This window comes from Notamacropus eugenii, chromosome 3, assembly GCF_028372415.1.
Source record: "Notamacropus eugenii isolate mMacEug1 chromosome 3, mMacEug1.pri_v2, whole genome shotgun sequence".
Taxonomy (NCBI): Eukaryota; Metazoa; Chordata; class Mammalia; order Diprotodontia; family Macropodidae; genus Notamacropus; species Notamacropus eugenii.
Window position 1 is genome coordinate 209,495,267 of NC_092874.1, and position 27,226 is coordinate 209,522,492.

At 35.6% G+C, this 27,226-nt stretch overlaps 1 protein-coding gene and 1 pseudogene across 6 annotated transcripts in view; one reads left to right on the forward strand and one right to left on the reverse strand.

Moving 5' to 3' along the window:
• TASOR2 (transcription activation suppressor family member 2) overlaps positions 1-27,226 on the forward strand; it is a 97,632-nt gene that overhangs the window by 20,641 nt on the left and 49,765 nt on the right. For 3 of the 6 annotated variants that reach the window (XM_072654221.1, XM_072654222.1, XM_072654220.1), the window contains exons 2-4: positions 23,404-23,549; positions 24,048-24,143; positions 25,969-26,041. In XM_072654221.1, coding sequence (XP_072510322.1) covers positions 23,404-23,549; positions 24,048-24,143; positions 25,969-26,041 — 315 coding nt within the window. Of the gene's footprint in view, positions 1-666; positions 778-23,403; positions 23,550-24,047; positions 24,144-24,483; positions 24,516-25,968; positions 26,042-27,226 lie in introns of all 6 variants that reach the window. The other 3 variants (XM_072654225.1, XM_072654224.1, XM_072654226.1) reach the window with 3 other exon arrangements.
• On the reverse strand, positions 15,490-16,021 carry LOC140533883 (charged multivesicular body protein 1B2-like; annotated as a pseudogene).

Here is a 27,226-nt window from a genome sequence, read left to right on the forward strand (position 1 = left end):
GTCAAGATCTAAGAAAATATTTAGTCTTCATCTTCATTATGTTGTTCCCATCTTTTTTTCTTATGCTTTTTCTCCTCATTGCTCTTCTCTCCTTTGTTGTAGATTCTTATATTTTCCTTCCTTTTAACCCTCTTCCCCACCTCCACCTCCCATGTTGTCTAAGCTGATGATTTGTTTTATGTCTGATCCCACCAGAAATCTACTTTTGTTGTTTCCCCCTTTCTCCTACTCCCTTTTCCCTTCTCCATACCTATTGGGTCGATTATATTTTTATACCAAACTCTGTGTATATTTATGTGCTTATTCTGCCCTTGTTTTGACTAGTTCAAATGATAGTGAATTTCATGTGATACCTGTTCTTTAACATCTCTTTCACGTTTGTATAGACTTCTTCTTGTGCACTCCATGAGATAATGAATTTCCTCGTTCTTCCTTCCCTTTTTCCCCAGTATATCTCCCTTCTGTCGTTCTGTTAATATCATCTAAACACAACAAAGCCACTCCTAATCCCTCTGTCTCATTTGACTCCCTCTATGTCTCATGATGTCAGAGTTCTTACTCCCTATTAGAATGCAAATAGTTCACCCTTAAAAACAAAGTTCCATCTGATTGTTCACTTATATTTACTTATATATTTTTCCTTTGACTCCTATATTTGTATTTCAGAGTTCCTATTCAACTCCAATATTTTCATCAGGAATGCTTGGAAGTGTCCTGTATATACAGTTCATTGATGGTCCATTTCTTCCCTTGTAGGATTATAGTGAATTTTGCTGGGTAAGTTATTCTTGGTTGTAGATCTTTATCTTTTGTCTTTTGGAATATCCCATTCCATGCTTTCCACTCCTTAATGCTAGTTACAAAATCTTGTGTGATCCTGATTGTGGCACCTGGGTGTTTGAACTATTTCTTTCTGGCTGCCTGTATTATTATTTTTCTTTCTTCTGAAAGCTCTGGATTTTTGCATTGACATTATTGAGGGTTTTCATTTTGATGTTTCGGGATATAATTGGTGTTGTTAATATTTTCATTTTGTCCTCTTGTTCTAATATTTCTGGGTAACTTTCTTTTGTGGTTTCTTGAAATATATCTAGACTTTTTTTCTTTTCATTTTTTTGTCATGAATTTCAGGTAGTTTAGTAATTCTTAAGTTTCCTCACCACTAGTTTTTTGATATGAGATATTTATATTTTCTTCTACTTTTTTAATCTTTTAACTTTGTTTTTAATATTTCTTGTTATCTCCTGGACTCAATAACTTTTATTTAGTCTGTTCTAATTTTTAGAGAGACTGTTGCTTGGGTAAGGTTTTGTATCTCTTGTGTTTAAGTTGTTGTTTCTCTTTCCAAACCTTTCCACTTAGCTCTCATTTCTTTTCTAACTCTTGCTCCTACAGCTAGGTAATGATTAATGTAGTTCTAATAATGTACAGTTTGATTTAGCACAAATTATACAGTAGTGCCAGGTCTCATTTAATGTGATCCAAAATTCAGTTAATATGATCATGCTAGCTAGTTGAGGGTTTTAACCAGCCACCATATTGTCAGTCTGTATTTGCCCATTTTTTTTGTGTCAGTATGATACTCTGCTGTATGCCATGTTACCAAAAGTTGTATTAAATTTTTTTAAAGCACCCTTAGTAAAATAGAAAAAAGGAAGAAACTGCTAGTACGAAGGGAAACACTGCTAGTATGAAAAAGAAGAGGCTTGTTTTAACATTCAGAAAAAAATTTAGTTGAACAGAATAAACATGGTCATGCTAACTGTAAAATAGGGTGAAATGCCTGAATCTACAGTACAGAATGTTATAAAACAAGCAGGTGAAATAAGAGAAAGGCAAAGTTGCCCCAGCTTTTTGTGTTTCACAAATAATTACAATGAATAGAAGTTGGGCAGAAAGAGATCCCAGGGGACCTCTGTACTGGCACTTGGAGCAGGAATGGGTATCATTTGACAGCTCTGTTGCCATTACCCAGTTCCAGAGCAGAGAAGAGTTGATGTCTGCCTGTGTAAGGAACCAAGAACAAGTTCCAGAAATAGCTATTTGAATCTTAAGGCCAAGAACAGAGTGGGGATTTGGTTCGAACTTTTATCCCCACACGTAAATATTGTTGTTTGTCTTTTGTTTTAAAGAGGACTAGTGACAGCACAAGTGACAGGTCTTGACTTGTGTGTAAATTGGATTTAAGTGAGGCAGAATTGCACAAAGTCATCAGCCTCTCTCTCTTCCTGAATCATCAACGTCTAGTGTCAAGACAAAAGTCAAGATGACCAGTGATGATGATTCAAGATGTAGTGGACAACCCTGGTGTCTTTAGTGGATGACCCTGGTGTCTTCAGTTCCTGACCAAGCTCTTAAGTGCTCCACAGCTCCTGCTTTAGCTGTTTTCATGGCAGGTGGGACAAATTGTTCTCATCCACCCACTCTGTCAAGGAAAGTCTCCACATGCTTAGGGTAGACATACCCCGACTCATCAACAGGTTTGAGGTCTCTTGGTTACCATTAATCTGCTTTAGCTCTTCTGCCAAGACAGTATTACCAGGTAGGTGGTGGCTGCTGTGCATGCTGCAGCTTTTTGGAGCCCTGTGAGAGTTGGGTGAAGGTGGACACCAAAGGTGGATAAACAGCCCTGAAAAGGGTTTGCCAAGCCCTCACAGATCGTATTCTGAATATCCCATACATCTGCATAAACTTATAGTGGAATAAACCAGGGCAGGAGACCAAAACCAAGGAGAAACCTGCTGTTCAATTGTTTAGAACCCACAGAAACTTCCAGCTAACCGTAACTGAATCCAGCAGCCATCTATAGAAATTCAACCACACCCAAGCCAAAAATTCAAACTGTCAGGAGTTGCAGAGTGCAGATCAGGATGGCAGTGAAAAGAGCACTTTAGATCATGCCGTTTTGGAAGCACTGAAAACTTAACATCCTCTGGACTGAGCTGTGAAAGCATCAGAATGACATGAAAGGTAGAAGCTCAGGCTGGACATCCTCCCCATGGGTTAACAAAGTGCTTCCCACTGACATAATATCCAAAATTGATTAGTAGGCTGGAAAAACGAATGAACGCACACTGTGAGGCAAAAAGCCTGGAAAGCTCAAGACACAAACATAGAAGACAATCACTTCAAAAACATCAAAAAAATTGCAGATCATACACAAGAACAAAAAGAATTCCTAGAAGAGCTAAAGTGATTCTTAAATAGAGTAAAAAAAATTTTAAATCAAATAAGAGCAGTAGAGGAGAATCGATGCTTTTGAAGTGTGGTACTGGAGTAGACTTTTTAGAATGTCTTGAACAGCAAGGCAATCAAATAAGTCAATGCTTAAAGAATTTAATTCAGACTATTCTTTGGAAGGACAAACACAGAAACTGAAGCTTGAAATGCTATGGTCATGTAATGAGAAAACAGGATTTACTGGAAAAGATTCTGATGAGAAAAACTGAAGGCACAAGGAGAAAGGGACAAACAGAGGGTGAGATAGATAGGTAATGTCATGGAAGCAATGAACATGAGTTTGGACAGACTTTGGAAAATAATGGAAGATAGGAGAGCCTGACATAGAAGGGGTCACAAAAGATTAGGATGTGACTGAACAACTGAACAGCAATAACAAAGAGGATGAATTGGGAAAAGAAATGAGAGCTTTGCAAGAAAATTATGAAAAGAAAATTAACAGCTTAAAGTGGTATAAAAAGTATTGAAGAAAATAACACCATAAGTGTTAGAATTGTCTGAATAGCAAAAGGAATACAAAACTTAAATGAAAAGCAAAAATAGATAAAAATAGATAGAAAAAGAGATAATCAGAGAAACTGTATTTTGCTAGAAAATGTCATTGGCAATGAATTAATATTAATACCAAACATTGCATATGTACCAAATGGCATTGGATCCAAATTATTGAGGGAAAAATAAAAGGAGTAGTAAGTTGATAGCAAAACCATAATAGTGGGGACCTCAATTTGCCCCTCTCAGACCTAGATGAATCTAACCATAAAATAAACAAGAAAGAAATTAAGGAGATAACAAGAGTCTTATAATAGATCTTTGGAGAATATTGAATAGGAATAGAAGCAAGTATGTCTTTTTTCAGTTATGCATAGCTGTTGAACAAAAATTGACCATTTATTAGTGCATTAAGACCTGTAAACATGCAGCACAAGAAATATTAAATGCAATAAATGTTGCATTCAGTAAAGAACCTTTGAAGTGTAGATTAAAAATTAATTGGAAACTAAGTAAGCTATATCTAAGAAATGATTGGATTAAAAAAATAGAGAAGTAATAATTTCATGAAAGATGACAGCAATGAGACAAATATACCAGAATTTATGGAGTGCAGCAAAAGCAGTACTTAGTTGAAAATTTATATCTCTTAATGCATATGTCAATAAAAGAGCAAAAAAAAGAGCATATCAGCAAACTGGACATGCCACTAAGAAAATTAGAAAAAGCAAATTAACCCCTCCCCAATTAAACACTAAAATGGAAAACCTGAATTCAAAGGAAATTAATAAAAATTGAACGTTTTTTTAAAACCCCATTGAACTAATAAATAAAACTAGGAGCTGATTTTTTGAAAAACAAGTAAAATGGATAAGCATTAGTTAATTTGTTTTTAAAAAAGAAATGGGAACATAGCCAAGATGGCAGAAAAAAGGCAGGAATTCACCTGAGCTTTCTGCTAAACTCCTCCAAAGACCTTTAAAAATGACCCTAAAGAAATTCTACAGCAGCAAAACCCATAAAAAGAAAGACAAGAGTGAAATATTTCCAGCTCAAGACAACCTGGAAGGTTGACAGGAAGGGTCTGTTGCACCAGATTGAGAGAGGAGTGCAGTCCAGCACAGACTGCACCAGTGCAGACCAGGCCTCAGCAAACTTGGAGCAGGCCCCAGGGGACTGAATCCCTGGTAGTGGTGGTGGTTTCCAGAATTCAGAGCTTATGGACACCAAAGATAGCTTACAAGGTCAACAGGAAAGGTGTCTCAGAGCTTGGTGAGAGAGGAGCGTAGTTCAGGGCAAGCTGCATCAACACAGCCCTGGCCCCAGCAAACCGGGAGCTGGCCTTGGAAGTGACTGAATCAGTGGTAGTGTTAGTGGCTACTTCTGGAGTTCTCAGCCCACAGATGGTAAGGGGATTGAACAAGTGGTCAGAAGGAGATTATAGGGGTCTTTTTGCTAGCACTGAGGTAGGAATCTGTTGCTTTGCCCATACTTGGATCTGGGTCATAGTCCAGGGTGGCAGTCCTGGGTGAGGAGGAATATTAGCATAGCAGAGCTTGTGGCAGCAGTGGAGAGGGGACCCTCTCCATAGTTCTAGGGCAGAAAAGAGTGCATATGGTCATTCACAGACCAGAGTACAGGCCAGGAGAGAGAAGTTAACACCTCTCCTTAGATCATACCACCTTAGAAGTATTGAAAACTTACAGGTCCCTGAAATTATCTCTGAAAACACCTGCTTTTTACAAAACACTTGAAGCTTGGAATAGTACATCCTCCACACTGGTCGCAGAGCCCTACCTTAACAAGGAATTTAAAAATCAGGTAATAGGCTGGGAAAATGAACAAACAATGGAAAAAATCTCTGACTATAGAAACTTGCCTTGGTGACAAGAAAGATCAAAACACACTCAGAAGACAACAGTCAAAGCTCCTACATCCATAGCCTCCAAGAAAAATATGAATTGGTCTCAAACCATGGAAGAGCTCAAAAAGGATTTTGAAAATCAAGTAAGAGAAGTATTTTTAAGAGAAGTAAGAGAAGAATTTTCCTCAAATTGGGAGGAGAAATGAGAATGATGCAAGAAAATCATGAAAAATAAATCGACAGTTTGGTAAAGGAGATCCAAAACAATACTGAAGAAAATAACACCTCTTAAAAAATAGACTAGACCAAATGGCGCAAAAGAGGGCCAGAAGCCAGTGAGGAGAAGAATGCCTTAAAGAGAAAAATTGGTCAAATGGAAAAGGAGGTCCAAAAGCTCACGGAAGAAAATAATCCCTTAAAAATTAGATGGAGCAAATGGAAACTAATGACTATGACAGATCAAGAAATTATAAAACAAAACTAAAAGAACAAAAAAATAGAAGTCTGTGAAATACCTCATTGGAAAAACAACTGACCTGGAAAATAGATTAGGAGAGATAATTTAAAAATTATTGGACTACCTGAAAGCCAAGATCAAAAAAAGAGGCTATATATCATCTTTCAAGAAAATATCAAGGAAAACTACTGTGATATTCTGGAAACAGAGGGTAAAATAGAAATGGAAAGAATCTACTTATCACTTTCCAAATTCCAAGAAAACTCCCAGGAATATTATAGCCAAATTCCATAGTTCCCAGGTCAAGGAGAAAATACTGCAAGCAGCCAGAAAGAAATAATTCAAGTATGGTGGAGCCAGAATCATGATAACGCAAGGTTTAGCAGCTTCTACATTAAAGGATTGGAGGGTTTGGAATATGATTCTCCAGAGGGCAAAGAAATTAGAATTAAAACTAAGAATCACCTACCCAGCAAACCTGAGTATAATTCATTAGGGGGGAAAAAGTGGACATTTAGTTCAATAGAGGAATTGAATGCACTCTTGAGAAAAGACCAGAGCTGAATAGGAAATCTGACTTTCAAACATAAGACTGAAGAGAAGCATGAAAAGGTAAACAGGAAAGAGAAATCATAAGGTACTTATTAAAGTTAAACTGTTTACATTCCTACATAGAAAGATGATATTTGTAACTCATAAGACTTTTCTAATATGAACTTAGTTAGAAGTATATGTAGACAGCACAGGTCTGAGTTGAATATGAAGGAATGATATCTAAAAAGTAAAATTAAGGGGTGAGAGGAATATACTGGGAGAAAGAGAAAGGAAGAGATAGAATGGGGTAAATTATCTCACATAAAAGGCAAGAAAAAGCTTTTATAGTGGAGGGGAAGAGGAGGGAGGTGAGAGAGAGTGAGTGAACCTTCCTCCCATCAGACTTGACTCAAAGAGAGAATAATGTACATAATCAGTGGAGTATAGAAGTCTATCTTACCCTACAGGAAAGTAGGGAGGAAGGGAATAAGGGAGGGGGGGATGATAGAAGGAAGGGCAAATTGGGGTAGGGGATAATCAAAAGCAAACACTTTTGAGGAGAGACAGAGTCAAAGGAGAGAATAGGATAAATGAGTGGGGAGAAGAATAGGACGGATGCAAATACAGTTCGTCCTTCACAACATGACTATTAGGGAAGTATTTTGTGTAACTACACATGTATAACCTATATCAAATTGCTTGCCTTCTCCATAAGGTGGTGTGGGAAGGGAGGAAGGGAGAGACTTTGGAACTCAAAGTTTTAAAAATGAATGTTAAAATTATTTTTACATGTAACTAGCTAAAGATTGCCAGTATGAAAAATCAATATGCTGAATTCATGGTCAATGAAGATGAGTTAAAAGCAATTATTTTTATACACCCATTTGCCAAATTATATGCCAATAAAACTGACAATCTAAATGAAGTAAATAAATATTTACAAAAATATGAATTGCTTAATAAAAAAGACAATCTAAATTAAGCAGATGAATATTTCAGAAATTGTAAATTGCTTTGATTCATAGAATAGAAAATAGAATCCTAAATCTTATCTTAGAAAAAGAAATTGAATAAGCTACAAATGAACTGCAGAAGGAAAAAAAAAACCCCAAGACCAGTTGGATTTAGAAGTAAATTCTCTCAAATATTTAAATAACAGTTCCGAAGCTATGCAAACGATTTGAAAAAAAAAATAGGTGAAGAAGGGATTCTACCTAATTCTTTCAATGAAACAAATACAGTCTTGATGCCTAAACCAGGAGAGACGAAACAGATAAAGAGATCTATAGTCCTGTTTGCCTGCCTATTGATACAAAATTTTTAAATCAAATACTAACTATAAGATTACAGGAATATATCACAAGGATCATACTCTGTGACCATTCTAGAGTTATACCAGAAATTCAGGGTTTGTTCAGTATTAGGAAACGTATAAGTGTAACTGAATATACCAAGATCAAACAAAGAAAAAAAAGTATTCGATTATTTCATATGCAAAGAAAAATCTTTTGACAAAATATAACACCCATTCTTTTTAAAAGCATTAGGAAACATAGGAATAAATAGAATTTTCTTAAAATGATAAGTAGTGTCTGTCTAAAATCAAGAAAAAGCACTAGCTGTAATGATAAACTAGAAGCCTTTCAAGAAAGAAAGAATATCCATTAGTATCATTTTCAGTCATGTGCTAGAACTAGGTGCCTAGGTAGTAAGGAAACAAAATTAACACTTTTTGAATATGATATGATGGTTTACTTAACCCTAGACAATCAACAAAAAAAACTAGTCAAAGCAATAATTTCAGCAAAATTCCAAGAAGTAAAATATACCTACACAAATCATCCGCATTTCTATATATTACTAACAAAGCCCAATAAGAAGTGATAGAGAAATCCCATTTAAAATCCCTGTACTAGAAATTTCCCTGCTGTGAGACCCACAAAGGAACTATATGAACACAATTACAAAATACTCCTTACACAAATAAGACATCACTTACACAAATAAGACATTTAAATAATTGGAGAAAAATTAATTACTCGTAGATAGGTTGAGCCAATATAATAAAAATCAGGATACTGTCTAAATTAGTTTACTTGTTCAGTACCCTACTAAACTAATTGAGTCACCAAGGAATTACTTTATAGAGCTAGAAGAAATAATAGAATTAATCTGCGGGTACAAAAGGTTGTGAGTATGAAGAGAATCAGTGAAAAAAATGGGAAGGAAAAGTATTTGACAGTACTGGATCTCAAACAATATTACAGAATTGTAATCATCAAAACACTCTGGTACAGATAAGAAATAGAGAAGTTAATCATTGGAATAGATTAGGTACACTATATACAGAAGCAAATGAGTACAGAAAGATAGTGGTCAGTAGACCTGAAGATCACAGGTATTGAGACAAGAACCCATTATTAAACAAAAACTTCTTGGAAAACTGGAAAGAAGAATGACAGAAACTAGTCAGAGACAAGCATCTCATACCATATACCAAGATAGCTCAAAGTGGGTTCATGATTTAGACATAAGTAATGATATAAGCAGTTTAGTGGAACATGGAATTATCTCTCAGATCTATGAATAGGGGAAGAGTTCATGACCAAACAAAATAGAGCTTCATTGGACGAAAGGGGATAACTTGGATCATAAAATTAATTTTTTTTCCCAAACAAAACCAAAGCAGCCAAAATTAGAAGAAAAGCAGAAAACAGAAAAATCTTTGCACCAGGTTTCTCTGATAAAGGTCCTATTTCTCAAGTACATAGGACACTGAGCCAAATTTATAAGAATAAGTGGCCATTTAGGGCAGCTAGGTGACACAGTGGATAGAGTGACAGGCCTAGAGTCAAGAAGACTCAGTTTTTGAGTTCCAATCTGGCTTCAGACACTAGCTTTGTGACCCTGGGCAAGTCACTTAATCCTGTTTGTCTCAGTTTCCTCATCCAAAAAATGAGCTGGAGTAGGAAATGGAAAACTGCTCCAGTATCTTTGCCAAGAAAACCCCAAATGGGATCATGAAGAGTTGAAAAACAACTGAACAACAAAGAGCCATTCCCTAATTGATAAACTGTCATTGGATATGAACTGGCAGTTTTCAGAGGAAGAAATCAAGGCTATCAATAATTATATGAAAAAAATGTTCTAAGTAGAGAAATGCACATTAAAACAACTTGGAGGTATCGTCTTATATCCATCAGCTTGGCTGAGATGATAAAAAAGGAAACTGACAAATGTTAGAGGGGATGTGGGAAAATAGGTATACTAATGCACTGTTGGTAGAGCTGTGTTGCACAACCATTCTGGAAAGCAATTTGAAACTATGCCCAAAAAGCTATTAGATGGTGCATATATTTTACTACTAGGTCTATACCTCAAAAAGATGAAAGGAAAAGGATTAATACAAAGAGTATTTATAGCAGCTCTTTGTAGTGGCAAAGAATTGGAAACTGAGTTGTCCATCAATTGGGGGAATGCCTGAACAAGTCATGGCACGTATGTGTGATGGGATACTATTGTGCTATAAGAAAGATGAAGGGAATAGTTTCAGAAAACCCTATGAAGACTCAAGAAGTGATTCAAAGTGAAGTGAGCAGAAGCAAGAGAAAAATTTGCAGTTAATAGCAATACAGGTAGTATAACGGGTAGAGTGCCAGACCTAGAATCAGGAAGATCTGAAGATCTTCAGGAAGAACTCAGACACCAGTTTTTTGACCCTGGGCAAGTCACTTAAACTTTTTTTTTTTGTCTTGGTTTCCTCTTCTGTAAAATGAGGGTAATAATAGCATTTCCCTCCCAGAGTTGTGTCAAATAATAAAGCACTTTGCACAGTGTCAATTACATAAAGTGCTTTATAAATGTTAGCTGTTATTATTATTATATTATAGAGATAACTAGGAAATAATCACCACAGTAACCTACCAAAGTTCCAAAGGACTGATGGTGAAAAAATGTTATTTACCTCTGGATAGAGAACTGATGTACCAGGTTGATGCAATTTTTTTCGTGTTGTTTTTTTTTCCCCAGAACATAGCTAATGTAGTACTTTGTTTTATGTGACTTCATGTTTGCCACACAAATATCAGAGTGGGGGAAGGGATGGGAGAAAGAAGAGAATCTGGAACTAAAAATAAAATTATATGGGGGGAAAAAAAGATCTGTTTTTCATGTTATTTTAGTCAACCTGTTCATAAATATTCCAGGACAGCAGTATCATTTTTTAAAGCATTACTGATTTAGATAAAGTCTCAGGGCATCCAGTTATACTTGGTTTATTATGTGAGAATGGGAATGTGCATCCTTTTTGAGATATATGCACCTATCATTGTACATATGGAGATTTAAAGAAAGAGAAGATGGTTCATTCAACAATAAAGACATTTTTGTCATGTTGGTGTTAGTCTTTAGGTATGATACTCAGTAACTTTAGTTTTTCACATTTGCATTCAATACCTACTCTATTTGTAATAGAGAAGTCAGAAGTATATTTTTCTTATTTGTAATGCTCTAAAGCCTGGTCAGTCTTTGTAAAGTTACTATGCAGGACTGTGGAGTATGTATACTGCTATCAAATTTAACCTATCTAAAATTCTATTGATCCATTTATCTTCTTTCTTGTGTTTCGTTCTTGTTGTTAGATTTGTCTAGGCATGAAAAGGGTACATTGAGTATACTCACTTTTATAATTTTATTCTTTTCTCCCCCCCACCTCTCTTCCCTTTCCTTTAATATTTAGATGAAGTACTGTTCATTGAATGTTTAAATATTGAAGTCCACTTTCTATTATACTTTTCAACATAATTTAATTTTCCTTTTTTATCTGTTTTAATCAAATCTAATTTTTGCTGTTGCCCTGTCTGATCTCATAATTGCTACCTCCTGCTCTTTTAGATTTAGCTAAGTCATATATTTTGCTCTACTTATATAACTTTGTGTGTCTGTGTGTTTCAAGTGTGTTTTTGCATGGTACTTTTTAAATCTGTTCTGTTACCTGCTTCCATTTTATGGACAAGTTCATGTCATTCACATTCACCATTTATGATCAATAATTGTGTGTTACCCTCCATCCTGTTCTCTTACATTTTTTATTTTCTTTGCTTATCACTTTGATCCCTTACTGTTCCTCTCTTCTTCTTGCCCAGACCCAATTGTAGACCATTACCCTTTATTTTTTTCCTTTTAAAATGCTCTTGAAAATTTACCCTCTAAGGTTAGCCTTTGCTTTTGGTTATTGCTATTATCTCCCTGAATATACTCTCCTTACATTCTCTTTCCCCATTCTCTTCCATTTCCCCATTGACTTTACTGTATTTTTGCACCAAATTTTTTGTGTATCTGTTTGTTTAACAGACAGGTTCAAATGGACATGAGGTTCAAATGATACTTCTCCTTCTTACCTTTTCCTTTTTGTATAGTTTTCTTTAGCACTTGGATTGTATAATATAATAAATTCTCCCTCTCTTCCTGTGCCTTTTTTTCCTAGCGTATTGCTTTTTCCTTCCTTTTCTTCTGCTAGCATCATAAGGTGGCCCTCTGTCTTATTTACTCCCTTTTTGATCTTTCTTTTTACAGTCTGTGGAATTTTGAAATTTTTTTTCTAGGTTTGTTTGGTAGGAAGTCTATGGACCCATAATAGTTCTTTATTGTGGGGGTCTTTTTTTTTTGTTTATTCATTGAGTCATCCTTACTTCCCAAATTAGGGTTTTGAGACAGTCTGACTCTCTCCTTCTGGAGGGGAGTACAAGGGCCTTAATCTGGTCTTATTTTTTGTTTTCCAGGGTCTTCTTGCTCCTTTCTCCAGCTGTTGAGTGTTGTGTCTTTCAAGGTCTTAGGGGCAGCTCAGAACAGGGATCTGTAAACTTGTAGTTGGCCCTAAGGGGTCTGGGCTGGGGTGAAGTCTGGTTATTGGTCTGTTCAACTGAACTTTGCAAGGTTCTGATCCTTGTTTGGGACTGGGCCACACAAGTGTGGAATTTGCCTAGTTGGAGTTCCAGTGAAGTTCCCCTATACCTCATCTACTTGTTTGAAAGTTTTTCAGGTTCAGAGCGATTGAACCTCAGGCTTCCCCTTAGTCAGAGCTCCCTGACCTACTTCTTCAGCTGCAGACCTCAGTCCTGTCTAGGGGCTGTTTACACAACCTGACTTTGGAGATAGTGCCCCACCAGTGTTCCTCAGTTCTGTTCCTGCTCCTTATCTGTGATACAGTTTCAGGTTAGGTCTGCGCTGTGTACCCTACAAGAGTGACTAATTCTTGTCTTGGAATATAGCCATAGATCAGTCTCGAACCTAGCTTCAGATCTCTTCTTATGTCCATGTTAGGTCATGATCTGTCTAAAGTCAAATCAAATCTAAAATCGAAGAGGCATAAGGCTAACTTCTGTTCCAGCTCATAGTACAGGCAGACCTTGTTACTCCTGATAATATGACCGCTTAGCACCCAGAAACTCAATTCCTTTTCAGCCCTACTGCTAGCTACAGGTCTTCTCCTACGACCAAGCCTATTTCCTGCTCCATGATCTGGAGAAATGACTCACTATGTTTTCTCCTTGAACTTCTGCTGTTTAGAGTCCCAGTGTTGCTGTCCTTGTATAAATTGCTCTACTTTTGCTCACTTCACTATCAGTTCATACTACTCAGGATTCTCTGAAATCTTGTCATTTGTCATCTGTTAACAGCAGAACAATATAATCCATTACATTCCTTTACCACAATTTATTTGGTCATTCCACAATTATCTAAAAGCCAATCTAAGGTACCACTTTTTGCTTCTAGTTCTTTTAATCCCCATCTTCATCATCAGAAAAAGTTCCCTTTCTGGTGTCACCGTTATATCTAAACTGCACCTCACCCCCATGATTCCACCTTGTATTCCTGTTTAGTTTGTTCTTTTTCTATACAAGTGTTTTGTATGTATGTGTGTATTCAACCCCTCTGTCCATTTTATGAGTGAATTTCATCTGATACTTGGGCTCCAATCCTTTTCCTTCATGTTTGTGTGCTCTTCTTCCCCTGTACCCCAATTATGAAAAATAGCAGTTTCCACCACTTTCTCTTCCTTTTTGAGCCAGTGAATTCCTTTTATTCTCCCTTCTCTTTCTCCTCTTAAAACTCCCAGAAAAAAATCTAATCTAATTCCCACTCCAAGATCTCCTGGGTTGTCTTTTCCTTCCTTTTCTAAAAAATAAGTTAATAGATTTTTTAATTTAATCTTTTTATCCAAGTGAAAAGAAAAATAAGGAGAGTTTATTTTGTAGCTGTTTTGGTCTGAAGTAATTCTCTTCTCTGGCTCCTTAAAATATTACAGTTGAAACAAACACACCAACCACTTTCATAGTGAGGAGAAAAAAGAATCACTCATTTAACCAAATGCAAGATGTCCATATGGAAACAAAAAACAGTCACATACAAATGTGTACATGAGGTCTAATGCTCAATGGACAGCACAGTTTTTTCTCATTGTGTTTACTTGTCATATATGTTTTCATTCAAACATATTTTCATTTGCAGTTTTAAAAAAAAATCTTAGATAAAACATTGGCTGAGAAAGGTCTGGCAAAAGGATCTTGTAATTGCACTTTGAATGCCTTTATGACATACAACAGGAAGATTCATTCCTCAACAAAACTTATTAAAAAAAACAAATAAAAAATATTGCTGGGATTCTTTTACATGTAAATCAGCTAACCCCTCACACCTTCTGCTACACCCCCAGTAAGTGTATTCTTCCATACAAGCTGTTCTAAGAGGTTGAATGAAGTACAGTTGGGAAACAAAGTTTAATGATTCACTTCTTTCCCACCCACCCAAAAAACCCCAAACTCTTTTAAATTTCATTTGATTAGTTGAGTGTTTATGTTGCTTGTATGACCAAATTTAAAATCTCCTGATCCACTATAAGATTTCCAGTTAGAAATGAGAAACTGCTTTAAGATGCTTGAGACTAACACATTTAGTTTTGAGAAAAACACCATTGATTTCTTTGTTCTTGAAATTTTTGTTTAAAAGAAAACATTAGGTTAGAGTTTTTCCCAAATGAGTCAACAATAGTATCTGGGAATCATGGTAAATTCCATGTAAATTTCATGTAAGTTAATGTACTTTAAAAATATTACCTGGTAAAAACCTTATAGGAATAGTACAATTTTTTAGCACTTGACCATTTCATCAGAGAGACAGTTATGGAAGTCCAAATGTGACTGTGAAGTAACAATCACCAGATCTTACAAACAGCAAATTTGAATGAGTCTTAATCTCTCCTGCAAATGAAGTAGTATTGGTACTTTTTTCAGGTGAAGAACATCATCTTATGAAGATTTTACAGAACACATACAATAGAAATATGGTGTGAAAATGCTTATGGTAATTTAAGTGTAAAATGTGAATGCAGAGTAAAAGCAGGCCATCATTTACACAGTATTCTTCATCCCAAAATGGGGTAAGATTGGATTGGGCTAGGTGAGAAAAGGAGAGATAGATCTCCCTGCCTTACTCCATACCTACTTCTGTGTGTTTGTGTGTGTCTGTCTGTCTCAGTTCTGCAAAGTTAAAAAAAATAAGAGCACTGAATTTAAAATGTTTCAACTTAACCAATAATTCTAAACAGAGGTACCATATTTTGGTACTAGAATTCTGACCCAATACTTAATGAAGATTTTTTTAAACAGAATAAGTTAAATTTTAATTTCAACCTAAGACACTTGAATAATACATCCTTCACATTTCAACCTATACTGTTCAAAATTTAAAAATCCAGTTAGAGTGCAAGCTCCCTTGAGCCTATATTTTGTAAAGAACTGTAAGCCCAAAGCATCTTATTAAATAGAGAATATTTAAACATTCCGTACACATGCATGAGGTTTCAGAAATAAGTGTAGTGAACATCAGCATTTAGTTGTTTGTGTTACACTTGATCACAGAAGTGGGACAAGTTCATCCTGTTCTGTTGAAACAGACTTGTACCAACAGAACTAATGTGACCCTTTGTAAGCTCCGTGTTGAGATCAAGGCCTGTTTCATCTGCCATTTCTTGAAGTTGTTAGGGTTGTAGAGCTGTTCTCAATGTCTTCTATTTGTTACATTTGAACATCTTTTGTACATGTTTCAGACTGGTCTTTAGATTTGTCTATTAAGGCAGTTATTTCTTTTGGTTCTTGCATTCTCTTCAATGTAGCATCCATAGACAACTACACTCGCTTATTGTCATAGCCATTTGATTTCTAGCTGCCACAGCTAGAGCACTCATTCCCAAATATTAATTGCTTGGTTTTTCTGGCAGATTGCGTTTTCAGCATATGTTCATGCAACTTTTTTGTATTGCCCTTCTGAATGGCCTTTTTATCTTGGCCTTTTCAGCTTTTTCTTCTTTATTGCATTTTTGGGCATTCTTATTAAGCAAACTTAAGATTAAATAGGTGTTTTTCCATGTTTGACATGGTCCCAAACACTTGTCTGGGGCTGGAGTAGTGGTGGTAGTAGTAGTAGGTGGCTATGGAGCACTGCAGCTGCACAGGCTGTAGATTGCAAAGAAGCAGAAAATCCTGCACTCCCACTTGCCCAGAGCCAACTGTTCTGCTTTTTTCTTATTTAACTCCCTTAATTACCTTTGAAGACTTAAAGTACTGAAAGGAAATTTATTTCCTATGCATTCCTAGTGTTTTGGCATAGTGTTTATTTTTCATTCATTCACAACAGCATTAACTTTTTCAGTCATTTTTCCCCCAATTTCTCTTTGCCTTTAAACATTTCCTTATTGGAATATAGTTGTGTCTGACTGTATAGCCACTCAGAATGACCAGAATTTGAAAGTTTAAACATTTAATGAAAATAGTAGGTAGCAGTTTTCTGTATATTTTTATTACTATCAGCAAGGTGGCACAGTGCCCATAATACAGTGCCCAGGCATTGAGTCAGAAAAGCCTGGCTTCTAATTCTGCCTCTAACACTTCCTAGCTGTGTCACTTAATTTCCTTAACTGTAAAATTGGGAAAATATTTTTTTTTCTTTGATTGGTAGTATTTTTCTGAGTACCTTAGTATAATGACATTCACAGAACACTTTTAAGATTTTTTCAGGCGCAACCTCAGAATAACCTTGTATTTTAAGTACTGACAGGTTAGTTGTACTTTATCAGCCTTATACTTATGAAAGCTTTTAAATATTAAGTCTATTATTCAGAGACTAATTAATAATATTTTTTCTAATTCTTCCTCCCTTTTTTTATATCCAGTGCACTGGTGAAGATTTTTTGTGTTATGGATCCCTTTTGCAGTATAGTGACATTTATGAAACCTTTCTCAGAATGTTTTTATTTCTTTAAGGAATATTTTGTAATTGAATCTATACAAGTCATTTATGTGCTTTAGATGGTAAAATGTGTTAGTGTATCCCTATTGTGTATGATGATTGTTTTGGTTTTAAATAGATGCTTTTCATGATACTAGAAAAAGGTTCTTCTATGCCTATAATTTGTAGGGTTTTTATCATAAAAGAGTGTTGTAGCTTGTCAAAGGCAACAAGTTGCTCATGTGATGTTGGATGTTGTGGTTTTTAATATGATTAATTATTTGTTTTCCTAATGTTGAACTATTTTGCACCATGATTATAAATCCTGCTTGATGATAATGAATAATTTCTGGGATAGAATCTCTGTAGTCTGTTTGATAGGATTTTGTTTAAAATTTTTGAGTCAGTGTTCATTAATGATATTCCATAGTTTAGTCTTCTATTTTAATTTATATAAAATATATATGATTATATAAAGCAAACCAGTTATATTGAAATCAATTTTTTTTAAAAGTACACAAACCTCAGGCTATTCCTCTCTTATTTGTAATTTCATTAAAGGGTGAACAAGATGAAAAATATCAAACTGACAATAGGAAAACATTTGAGTATGTTAAATAAGAAAGGATCTTTCCAGGATTATGTAAAAGATAAGCCAAATAAATAGGCTATCTACAATAATGAAAAATGTATTTGTGCATGGGTTGAATAAGGAGCAGAATACAGCTATATGTATATAGCATGTTTTATTATTTTGAGTAAAGTAGTGCTTAAGGCACAAATAGAAGATTTACTTACATAAATTTTTCAGGGAAGCCAACTGTGCTTAGTTTTGTCATTAGTGAGAGAACTGAGATATGTAACAACTTTAGGACTTAGAACACAAGTCTGTCTTACTATGTGTTAATAGATTGGCATGAAAAACATATCAGTAAAATACATTTATTTTTTCTTATTCTCTCTATTGAAAGATGTTTAGGTCTGGTAGTATCCAAATCTCATCAAATTTCTGTAATGAGATATGAGAATAGAAGGAAAGAGTCTTGCACGGTATAATGACTAGGACCTGAACAATGGAAAACAGGTGTGGATTCATATATATCCAAGAAATTATTATTCAGTGTCTTAGACTAAATAGAAAATTGTAATAATTCTTTTCCAGAGCCATGATGACTTGTTCTGTATTTTCCCCATAGTTAACCATGCCAGTCGCTTAGAAAGCAGTCCCTGAAAGCTGTTCAGAGAAATTTTGATTAGTTAACAAAATTTCTGTTATTAAAGTGACTGACATGTTCCCTCTTTCCTCATCCCGTTACATTTTATATTTGTTTAGATAGGTCAGGCTACAGTCCATTTGGGAAATCTGTCAACTGAATGTTTAAAAAATTGCCTTTTACTTTGTAAACATAAACCCAAATAAATGAGTGGATATTTCTTTGTGAGGCAGCTGAGGGGCACTAGGTCTGGAATCAGGAAGACATATTCCTGAGTTCATATCTGGTCTCAGATACTTATAGCTACACAACCCTGGGCAAGTCACTTAATCCTATTTGCCTCAGTTTCTTTTCTATAAAATGAGCTGGAGAAGGAAATGGATAACATTCCAGTATCTTTGCCAAGAAAACTCCAAATGGGGTCACATAGAGTCAAACATGACTGAAAAAGACTGAACATAATATCTTTCTGCAATTGACATTTATTGATTCTTCACATGGTCTTAGATACCATACTAGTGTGAGTAGTCTAAGAGTCTATTACAGAAAGCATCATAAAATTTTAGAGCTTGAATAGATTTTAGAGATCATTTAGTCTGACCTCCCTCTTTTCAAAGATGAGCTAGTTCAGTGCTTACTCTGAGAGGTTAGAGTCTAGAACCCAAGCATACCTTCAGGACATATGTGAAATGTGTCAAGGGGTAATTTTTCTTTAGAGAGTTAGGAGAAAGAAAAAGAAGGAGAAAAGGAAGGAAATAAATGAATAAGTATTTTTAGTAGTGCCTCCTATGAGTGACACAGGAACTACGCAAAATGCTGTATAAATACTATGTCATTTGATTCTCAGAATACCACTTCAAGTTAGGTACTGTTATTGTTTCAGTTTTACAGTGGAGGAAATTGAAGCAGACAGTTTTGTCTGAGGCTGGATTTGAACTCGGATCTTCCTGACTCCAGGCCTAGTGCTCTATCCATGGTGCCACCTAGCTGTCTGAAAATTCATCTTTTTATTTCTTATGTGCATATGCATTGTATAATTTATCTCATATTAAATTGGGAGTATGGGAAGATTTGTTAAAAGCTAAAGAGTATGTCAGTCAATAAATGTTTATTAAGTGCCTGGTACCATGCTACATCCTAGAGATACAAAGAAAAAGAACAGTTCTTGTTCTCAAGGAGTTCACAGTAAAATGGGAGAGAAAACATATAAACAACTATTTACGAACAAGCTATATACAGGATAAACTGAAAATAATCAAAAGAGGAAAGACACTGGAATTAAGGCGGGGGGGAGGGCAGGGTTTGGGAAAGGCTTCCTGTAGAAGTTTTGACTATATCTGGAAGTTGAAGGAAACCAGGGAAGACAGGAGATGAGGAGGAGGAGGGAGAGCATTTCATGGAGTTGAGGAGCAGCCAGGTGGCATAGTGTATAGAGTCCTGGAGTCAGAAAGATCTGAATTCAAATTACTTAGTAGCTATGTGACCCTGGGCAAGTCACTTAGACCTGATTACCACCCTGCGGCCCCCGTCTCCCCCAAATGTATGGAATCCAGGAGACTGTTCCTAGCAAACTGCCATATCTTGTTCTCCTTAACTCTGTGATTCAGAGTTGCCATCTGCTCAGATGAAAATTCTTTCCCCTCATTCTTTCTGTACTTTTATCTGTCCACTTCAGTGGTGCCTCTCCACAGTTTTCCTCTGATCTCCCATTTCATTGTCTCTTGGAACGCTGTTCTCTTGTTAAACTCTCTTTCATCCTAGACCTCTGTGTCATGCTCTTTCCATCTTGTGTTCAAAAAATCTGATTGTTTGCATAAGACACTGCTCTGCCTCTGTCCTATAGAGGTTGCTTCTTTTCCTATGTTCCCCAACACACTAGACCAGGGAGAGAAGTTGCTGACCTTCTTCCCCACTGCAGTTTCTGGACTTTCCCTTGGCTTTCATTACTCTGCAACCTCTTACTCCTTTGCAGTTCTTTGTTCTGTCTAATGCCCAGATTTCATCTTGTTGTACTATACCTACCTCCCGGATATTATTGTCCTTTTTAAAGAGTTTAGGGATTAGTTCAGTTTTCCTTTCCACCCCCTGCCTTAATATTTTGGAATTTAAGTATACATGTAATGTCCCCTCAGACGCCCTGGCATTCTGAGTCATTAGTCTCATCAACTTTCATGACCTTAGATAACCCACAGGGTTAGGGGCATACTTTTTCTTTCTGTCATCCATATGTTACCCTTGTAATCTTAAAATGTGAAGTACTCCTTTCTAATTATAATCTCTTAGCCTTCTGTTTTTCCATCTATATCCCAGTCTTTCTGTACTTGTTCTTCATTTTTGTCATAAGTTCTGTTCTCTTTATTTCTCTGTATTCTCCTAATCCATTACACTATTCTCTGGACTCAATTTCATCTTTTCATAGTCCAAAATCTATAATTGATTTATAAGATGCCCTTTACCCTTGAATCTTTTGTCTCCTTGAACTGTCACACTTTGATAATCCTCATCCCTGGACCCTCCTCCACCACCTTTTTACTTAGTTCCATGTTGTTTGGTGCCAGTGGGAGAATTCAGGCAACCGTGTTAACCCATTATAAATTAATATTTTCTAATCCTAAGTGAGTCTCCATTGCTGATTGTAGTTCTGTCATTTTTTTTCCTGATCAACTCTGTTTGGAGCAACATCTATCCTGTATAATCTAGGGTGGACTAGTTTTTCCCTAAAAAAAGCCAATCAGTCCTTTTTTGAGACTTAATTGGTTCAGAGGACTAAGGCTCAACTGTTCATTTAGCTTCCTGCTCAAGTAGTGAAGGATGAAGACTTAAAAAAAAATTAACTCTCAGATTTGACAAGTAAGGGAGAATATTCATAATTTTGGTGTAGGTAGTTTCTGTTGAGGTTAGAAGCCAGTGAGTTAAGTGAGTGAGAGGAGAAAAAGTGAAGGTTTTTTCCTAGAAATTTGGCTGAGAAAGGATGGAGAGATGGTAGGATGTTGTGAAGATTTTTTAAGGAAGGGGGACAATTGGGTATATATTTCAGCACCAGGGAGGATAAGGAGAGATTGAAGATTAGAGAGAGGGGATGATTGTGGAGGCAGTCTTGTGGAGAAGAAGGGAGGATTTTGGTATGAAGGGATATGTAGAAGGGTTGCCTTTAGCAAGGAGAAGAGCCTTATCAGAAAATAGAGAAGAAGAAGAGAGTGGGTGATAAGATCTAGGGGTTTTATACTGAAGAGAAGGGGAGAGTAAAGTAAGAAATAAGACTTGCAACCGAGGAAGTAGGGAGCAGGAAGTATTCCAGCCTTGAGGAGAGGGCAGAGAAGGTTTGAATATTTTCTGTGTGGGGTGAAATAAGAAGTCAAAGGGAATAAAAAGTTTGCCTTGCTGTATTGAAGACCAAATGAGGTTAGCTAACATAAATTTGAAGTGAACCTAGTCAGCATAGCTGTGGGACTTCCTCCAGCTCTGTGCAGCAGCAATATGTAAGTAAAAGCAGAGAAGTCAGTTAATAGGAGTTAATGGAATAATTTAGGTGTGATTTGGCAAATAAGGAGATGATAGCAGAAGACAGTGTGGAGTTGAATTGGTTAACTGTAGTGCTAAGTTTGGGAAGGGAGAATCTGAGTAAATAAAGTCAGAAGCTGAGAAAGTACTGAGAGGGAGAGAGAAGTGAGAATGTTTCTTCTCCCCCATTAGAATGTTAGCACTGCATCATCATATAATGCCTTCCAAATAAACTTACTTTCTTGCATCCTCTGGACTTTTGTGTTTATATTTCAAAATTGCCAGTTTTGGTAAAATATTGATGATAATATAATCCTTGTCTCTTAGGTTATTATAGGTAGCTAGGTGTTGTTGTGGACTTGGAATCAGGAAGACCTGAATTCAAATCCTATTTCATATTAGCTCAGAGCAACTCAACCTCAATTTTCTTTTGGGATTGATAATGATAGCATCTACCTTATAGGATTGTTATGAAAATTAAATGAGATAGTAGTTGTAAAACACTTTGCAAACCTCAATGTGGCTATATAAATGTTGGTATTATTATTATTATTGTTGTTTTTGTGAGGCTCAAAATAATTAGAACCTTTGTAAACTTTTTACTGCTATAGTTGTTGCTTCTAAAACTCACTTCGTTTCAAAGAAGTATGCTTTTTTATGACTTCATAACATTTCTAATCATCTAGTTTCACAATCTTGGAGTCATTCTTGACCTCTTCTCCCTCTCCTTCATGTTCAGTCCATTGGCAGGTCTCATTGATTCTACCTCTTTAACATTTCTCTCATTCATGTCATTTTCTCCACTCATAGTCACCATTGTAGTTCAGGTTCTCATCAACTCCTATCTATACTTTTTCCAGGCTCTTACTTTGTAGCTGCCAAAATAGGCTTGGCAGTGTTACCTCTTTGCTTGTAGGCCTTCAGTTGCTCTCCATCATATAATGGACTCCTTTGCTCCGCATTTAAGATCTTTCATAGTCCTACTTTTATAGCCTTCTTCATATCATACTTTTTCATGGATTCCATATTCCAGACCACCTGGGTTTAAATCCTGTCTTCCCAGTCCCTGGTTTTTACTACCTCCATGCATTCACTCAAGCCCTTCCATATCCTTGGAATGTATTCTCTCCTCACATCTACTACCTCTTAGAATCCTTGTCTTCCTTCAAGATTCAACTCAAGAACAGCATTTATTTTGTATAGAATGGAGTGGTTTCTTTTTAAGGAGAAAAGACCACTCTAAGGACTTTGCTGATCAAGAGAACTAGGGATGTAAAAAGTCTAGCCTATATGGAGTCAGTGAATTGGAGATTTAGTGGAATTTCCACTGATTTGTGGAGATATGCCCTTCTAGTGAATGTGAATGTAAAATAACATTTTATTTTATCAACTAGGAATTGTATCCTTTTGAACGCTAAAGTTGTTTTTGTTGCATTTTGTGTTCTCAGACTATTGCATTGCATTCCAATCCCAAACCTGAATCACTGGGCTAGCCTGAGCTAGGGATGGTTGAGAATCCACATCCTCTGTGAATTTTTTAGTTGTTAGTGCCCCCTCTTACCTCATTGTACTTATGGGTGCATGCCATTGCCTCGTGGAAGTACATAAGCTCCTTGAAAGCAGGGACTATTTTATTTTTCTTTGTATCTTCCTGTTTGTTGAATTGAATCATTTAAGACAAGGCTTGGTATACCTACTATGCTTAATAGTTTTATATGGGAAACTGGCTAAGTATTTCTATTTAGTGATATTTAGAGTCTCTTATCATGGTTTTTGTGTTATCTGTAACAATTGACTTTTTCTTGTGTATTTTACAGTTTTTCAGAAATTATCTGTGACTTCAGATTCTGACTTCCAAAGAGCAATTTCAGTACTGCATGGTTCTTACTTGAATTCTTCATCTGAGAATGGTTTTCATTACAGTGAAGTGACTTTGGTGAAAAATGACTTTTTCTTAAAGGAGGTGAGAAAATTGGTTGGTTGTGTGCATAGGTTTGTTGTTGCTTTTTTAATTTTTGAATAAATAATACTAGTTACTTTTTGCCATTTGAGCTTTGGCTTTTCAGTTTGAATCTAACAGTCTTGGAATTATCACCTAATCACCTGTAGGGTTGTGTTTATAGAATTGATGTGTGTATGTGTGTCTGTGTGTCAATACATATATTTTACAAGACCTGTGATTTCATTGGCATAGAAAAGCTTCCAGGAATTTTTTTCACCAATGCATATCAGCAGCTTCTCTGCAGATTAAAGTCATAAAAATTCAGACATTCAATGTGTGTCAGCCTTAAACCCCAGCCTTGTTGAATTTAAGTCTAACTATAAAGCAGAAAAAAGAGCAAATTTTATTTGTCTTTCAAGTCTTGTCTCTTGGGAGAAGGGTAATTGGCAAATACTCTATATTTATTTACCAGACAAAATAGCACATTTATAGCTTTATTGCTCACTCTCTTTTTTATAGTATAAAACTTTTTATCAACAAAAGAAAGCAAGCAACTACACTACGGAGGAACTTCAGGAAACTTATGGTTTTCTACTGTTTGACAACGAAAATCAGGTAAGGTAATTTATTGAGTTTTAAAAATTGAAATTTACATACACAATGCATATTAATATGCAGTTCTACACATTTCTTAGATTGACCTTCAAAGCTTATAGGATTCTTGATTCTTCATTCTGTCTAATGGCAAGGCAAATACATTATTCAAAAATTATCTCCAAAAATACCGATGTAAATGTAACCTCAGTTTCTGCCCTCAAATATATTTATAAACTTATACCTTTGGGAGGCAGTGGGGGATGTAGGGGTGGGGGAAGGGAGGCAATGCTCAGTATTAGTATTACATTTCAGTGAGGAGAAATTGGTTCATTTTTCCATGTTATATTTAATTTTATAGGTGTCTCTTGCTCCCTTTGAGAGATTTTTAAAGTAAGTGGCTTTTTTCAGGATGGGATGTACTTTTTAGAATTTAACATCTAACTTTGGAAACCTAAACTGCTATATTGTCTTTTAGAATTAATATTTTAAATGTAGGAGAATGTGCTGCTGTGTTCAGGTTATGTGCCTAGAGAAGTTTATAGCTTTATAAATATATAATTTTTAGCAGTATTCTCTTATTGGTAATGATTAAATATTCCAAGACAATGCTTTAATCAGTCAATAAGCATTTATTTTGTGCTAGGCCCTATACTGAGTGCTATAGATAAAAAGTAAAAAACAAGATCTTTGTCTTAAGGAGCTCATATTCTAATTGAGGAAATTATGCAGAATACTATGTACACGTAACATATAAGCAATATAAATGGAAGTTAATCAAATTTATTGGCTGAAGCAAAGACAGGATGGATGAGAATTAAGAAAAATCTATTACATTGGGCAGTTATTTACCAATAACTTTGGAGAAAACAGTTTCAATTGCAGAGTTTAGAGAATGAGAGGAGAGGAAGGGGGAGGTTCCTAATTAATGTAAATGGCTTTCTCAAATAGTTTAGCTTGAAGGGGAGCATATACATATGCTATCAGCAATAATTAGATTATGAGGGTTTGTTTTTTCTTAAAAGGGCATGGATTGGGTATGTTTGTTGACCAAGGGAAAGAAGCCAGTAGATGAGGGTGTTTGAAGATTACAGATAGTAAATAGTGAGGACAATCTGCCAGAGAAGTCAGTGTCATTGGTTCATGAGAATAGAGGGTGGATTAACATTAAAGCCATACATTTACAGAATTGAAAAGGATGTTAAAGAAAATTTAATACCATCTTCCTCATTTTACAAATGGGGAAACTGAGCCCCAGGGAAGTTTGGCGTTTGTGCAGGGGCCACTTAGGAAGTATCAATGGTAGAACTGGAAACTTTTGCCCGTTCTCCTTGTTCTCAGTTAATGAATAATTATTTACTAAAGTACTAGTTTTAAGGTGTTTTGTGTATTAGTATACATGATTGCTAGAATTAAGTAATTTTCTCTAACCTGATGATATTAACTCAACTATGATTTGTTTTACCCATTGGAAATAAAGATATTTCTATGGCACATGCTCTAGCAAAAAAAAGCAGTGAGTTGTTGGTTTAAAATTTTATATTTTCATAATGTTTCCCATAGTCTTTGAATTTTAAGAAAATTTCATCTTGCTCTTGGTGGTGACTCATGTAATAGAGAAGGCAAAATTTTGGTCACTTTTCTAAAAACTGATAGTGAAGAAAACCTGGGTCTTGGGGAATTCAGGATACTTACCTTTTCTTCCCATCCTCACTACTAATTCTCTGTGTGGATGACCACAGTTTTGCTCATCTGTAAAATCATGGAGGTAGATAATATTACCTTAAAGACCTTTTACATTTTTAAAAGCATGAACTATTGATAATAACTCTTGTTTTATTTAAAGGCTAAACTAGTATGTCAGCTTGGACTGTGTGTAGGCAGCAGTGCTCTCACTACCTTGGGTGATCCGGCAAAAGGTAAGATTTTAAAGCAGATCTAATGCATGCTGTGCTGCGTTAGGGTAGTAATGCTATTGAACTCTTAGGAAGTTTATAGTTGTAAAGGGAGTCCGTACAGGGAAACTTTATCTCTGTAACAGATTTAATAAATATCATGCCTTTAAATACAGGAATGAATTTCCTGACTTTTAAGATTGTTTGGACCATGCTGCCTGCTTTGGAGAGCAACAGTTCATAGCACCTAAGGAGAACGTTGACCAAGAAACTGAGTCCACCAGTAAATTAGAAAACAGTAGGCAATATGGTGATTGCCAGGGAAAATGGAGGTAGCAAACTGAAAGGCTTATGGGATATCTATGAGATCTCTAGATTCTCATTACATCCTTTGAGTTCAAAGTACGACTGGTTTGGATCATTTTTTACAGGAAAATTTTAATGCTTAAATTTAGATATGGGGAGAAATGTTTTATTTTTCCTGTGTAAAATTATTGTTTATACTTGTGTTGTAAACAGTACTACCTATATTTTGATGTCTTGCTTCTTTATGTTGGTGTAGGGATAAGAAAACAGAACCAGAGGGTTTTAGGGTTGCATAAAGATACATGTAGCGTTGCCAGTTGATTTTTAGCTGCCTTAATTTTGGAGCATAAAAGTGTTAATTTAGTATACAGTAGTATATTGTGAAATAACCTGGGAATCAGATTACCAGGTGTTTTCTGGCTGAGTCATTTTTGGAAAAGAATTAAAATATTTGAGTATTCTTATAAATACTTTATAAGTATCTGAAATAACTGTTGTTAATAGTCATAACAAAAAAGAACTGTTATGGCAAATACTGCGATCCATTTACAGATGGAGATGCTGAAGTACAGATAATTTATTAAGTGTTCTTTATACTAAATATGAATGAGATATGTGTTCAGTGTGATTTGACAATTTCTTTTATCAATTACTAGATTGTAGTTCTTTCTTAGTTTTTAAGCATGATGATCATTCTCTAAACCAAGCCTAAATGTATTCAGTCAGCATTTTTAAACAGATTGTTAAAGTGCTCCTGTTCAAATCAGTAGCATCTTTACTCTTGTTGCTTTTTAAAAGAGAATGTCCCTATCAAAAACAGCCTCATGATTTTCTCACACAAGTGAGAAAATACACATAACCTAATATGTTTCTTTTCTATTTCTAGAACTGAGTTTTAAATTA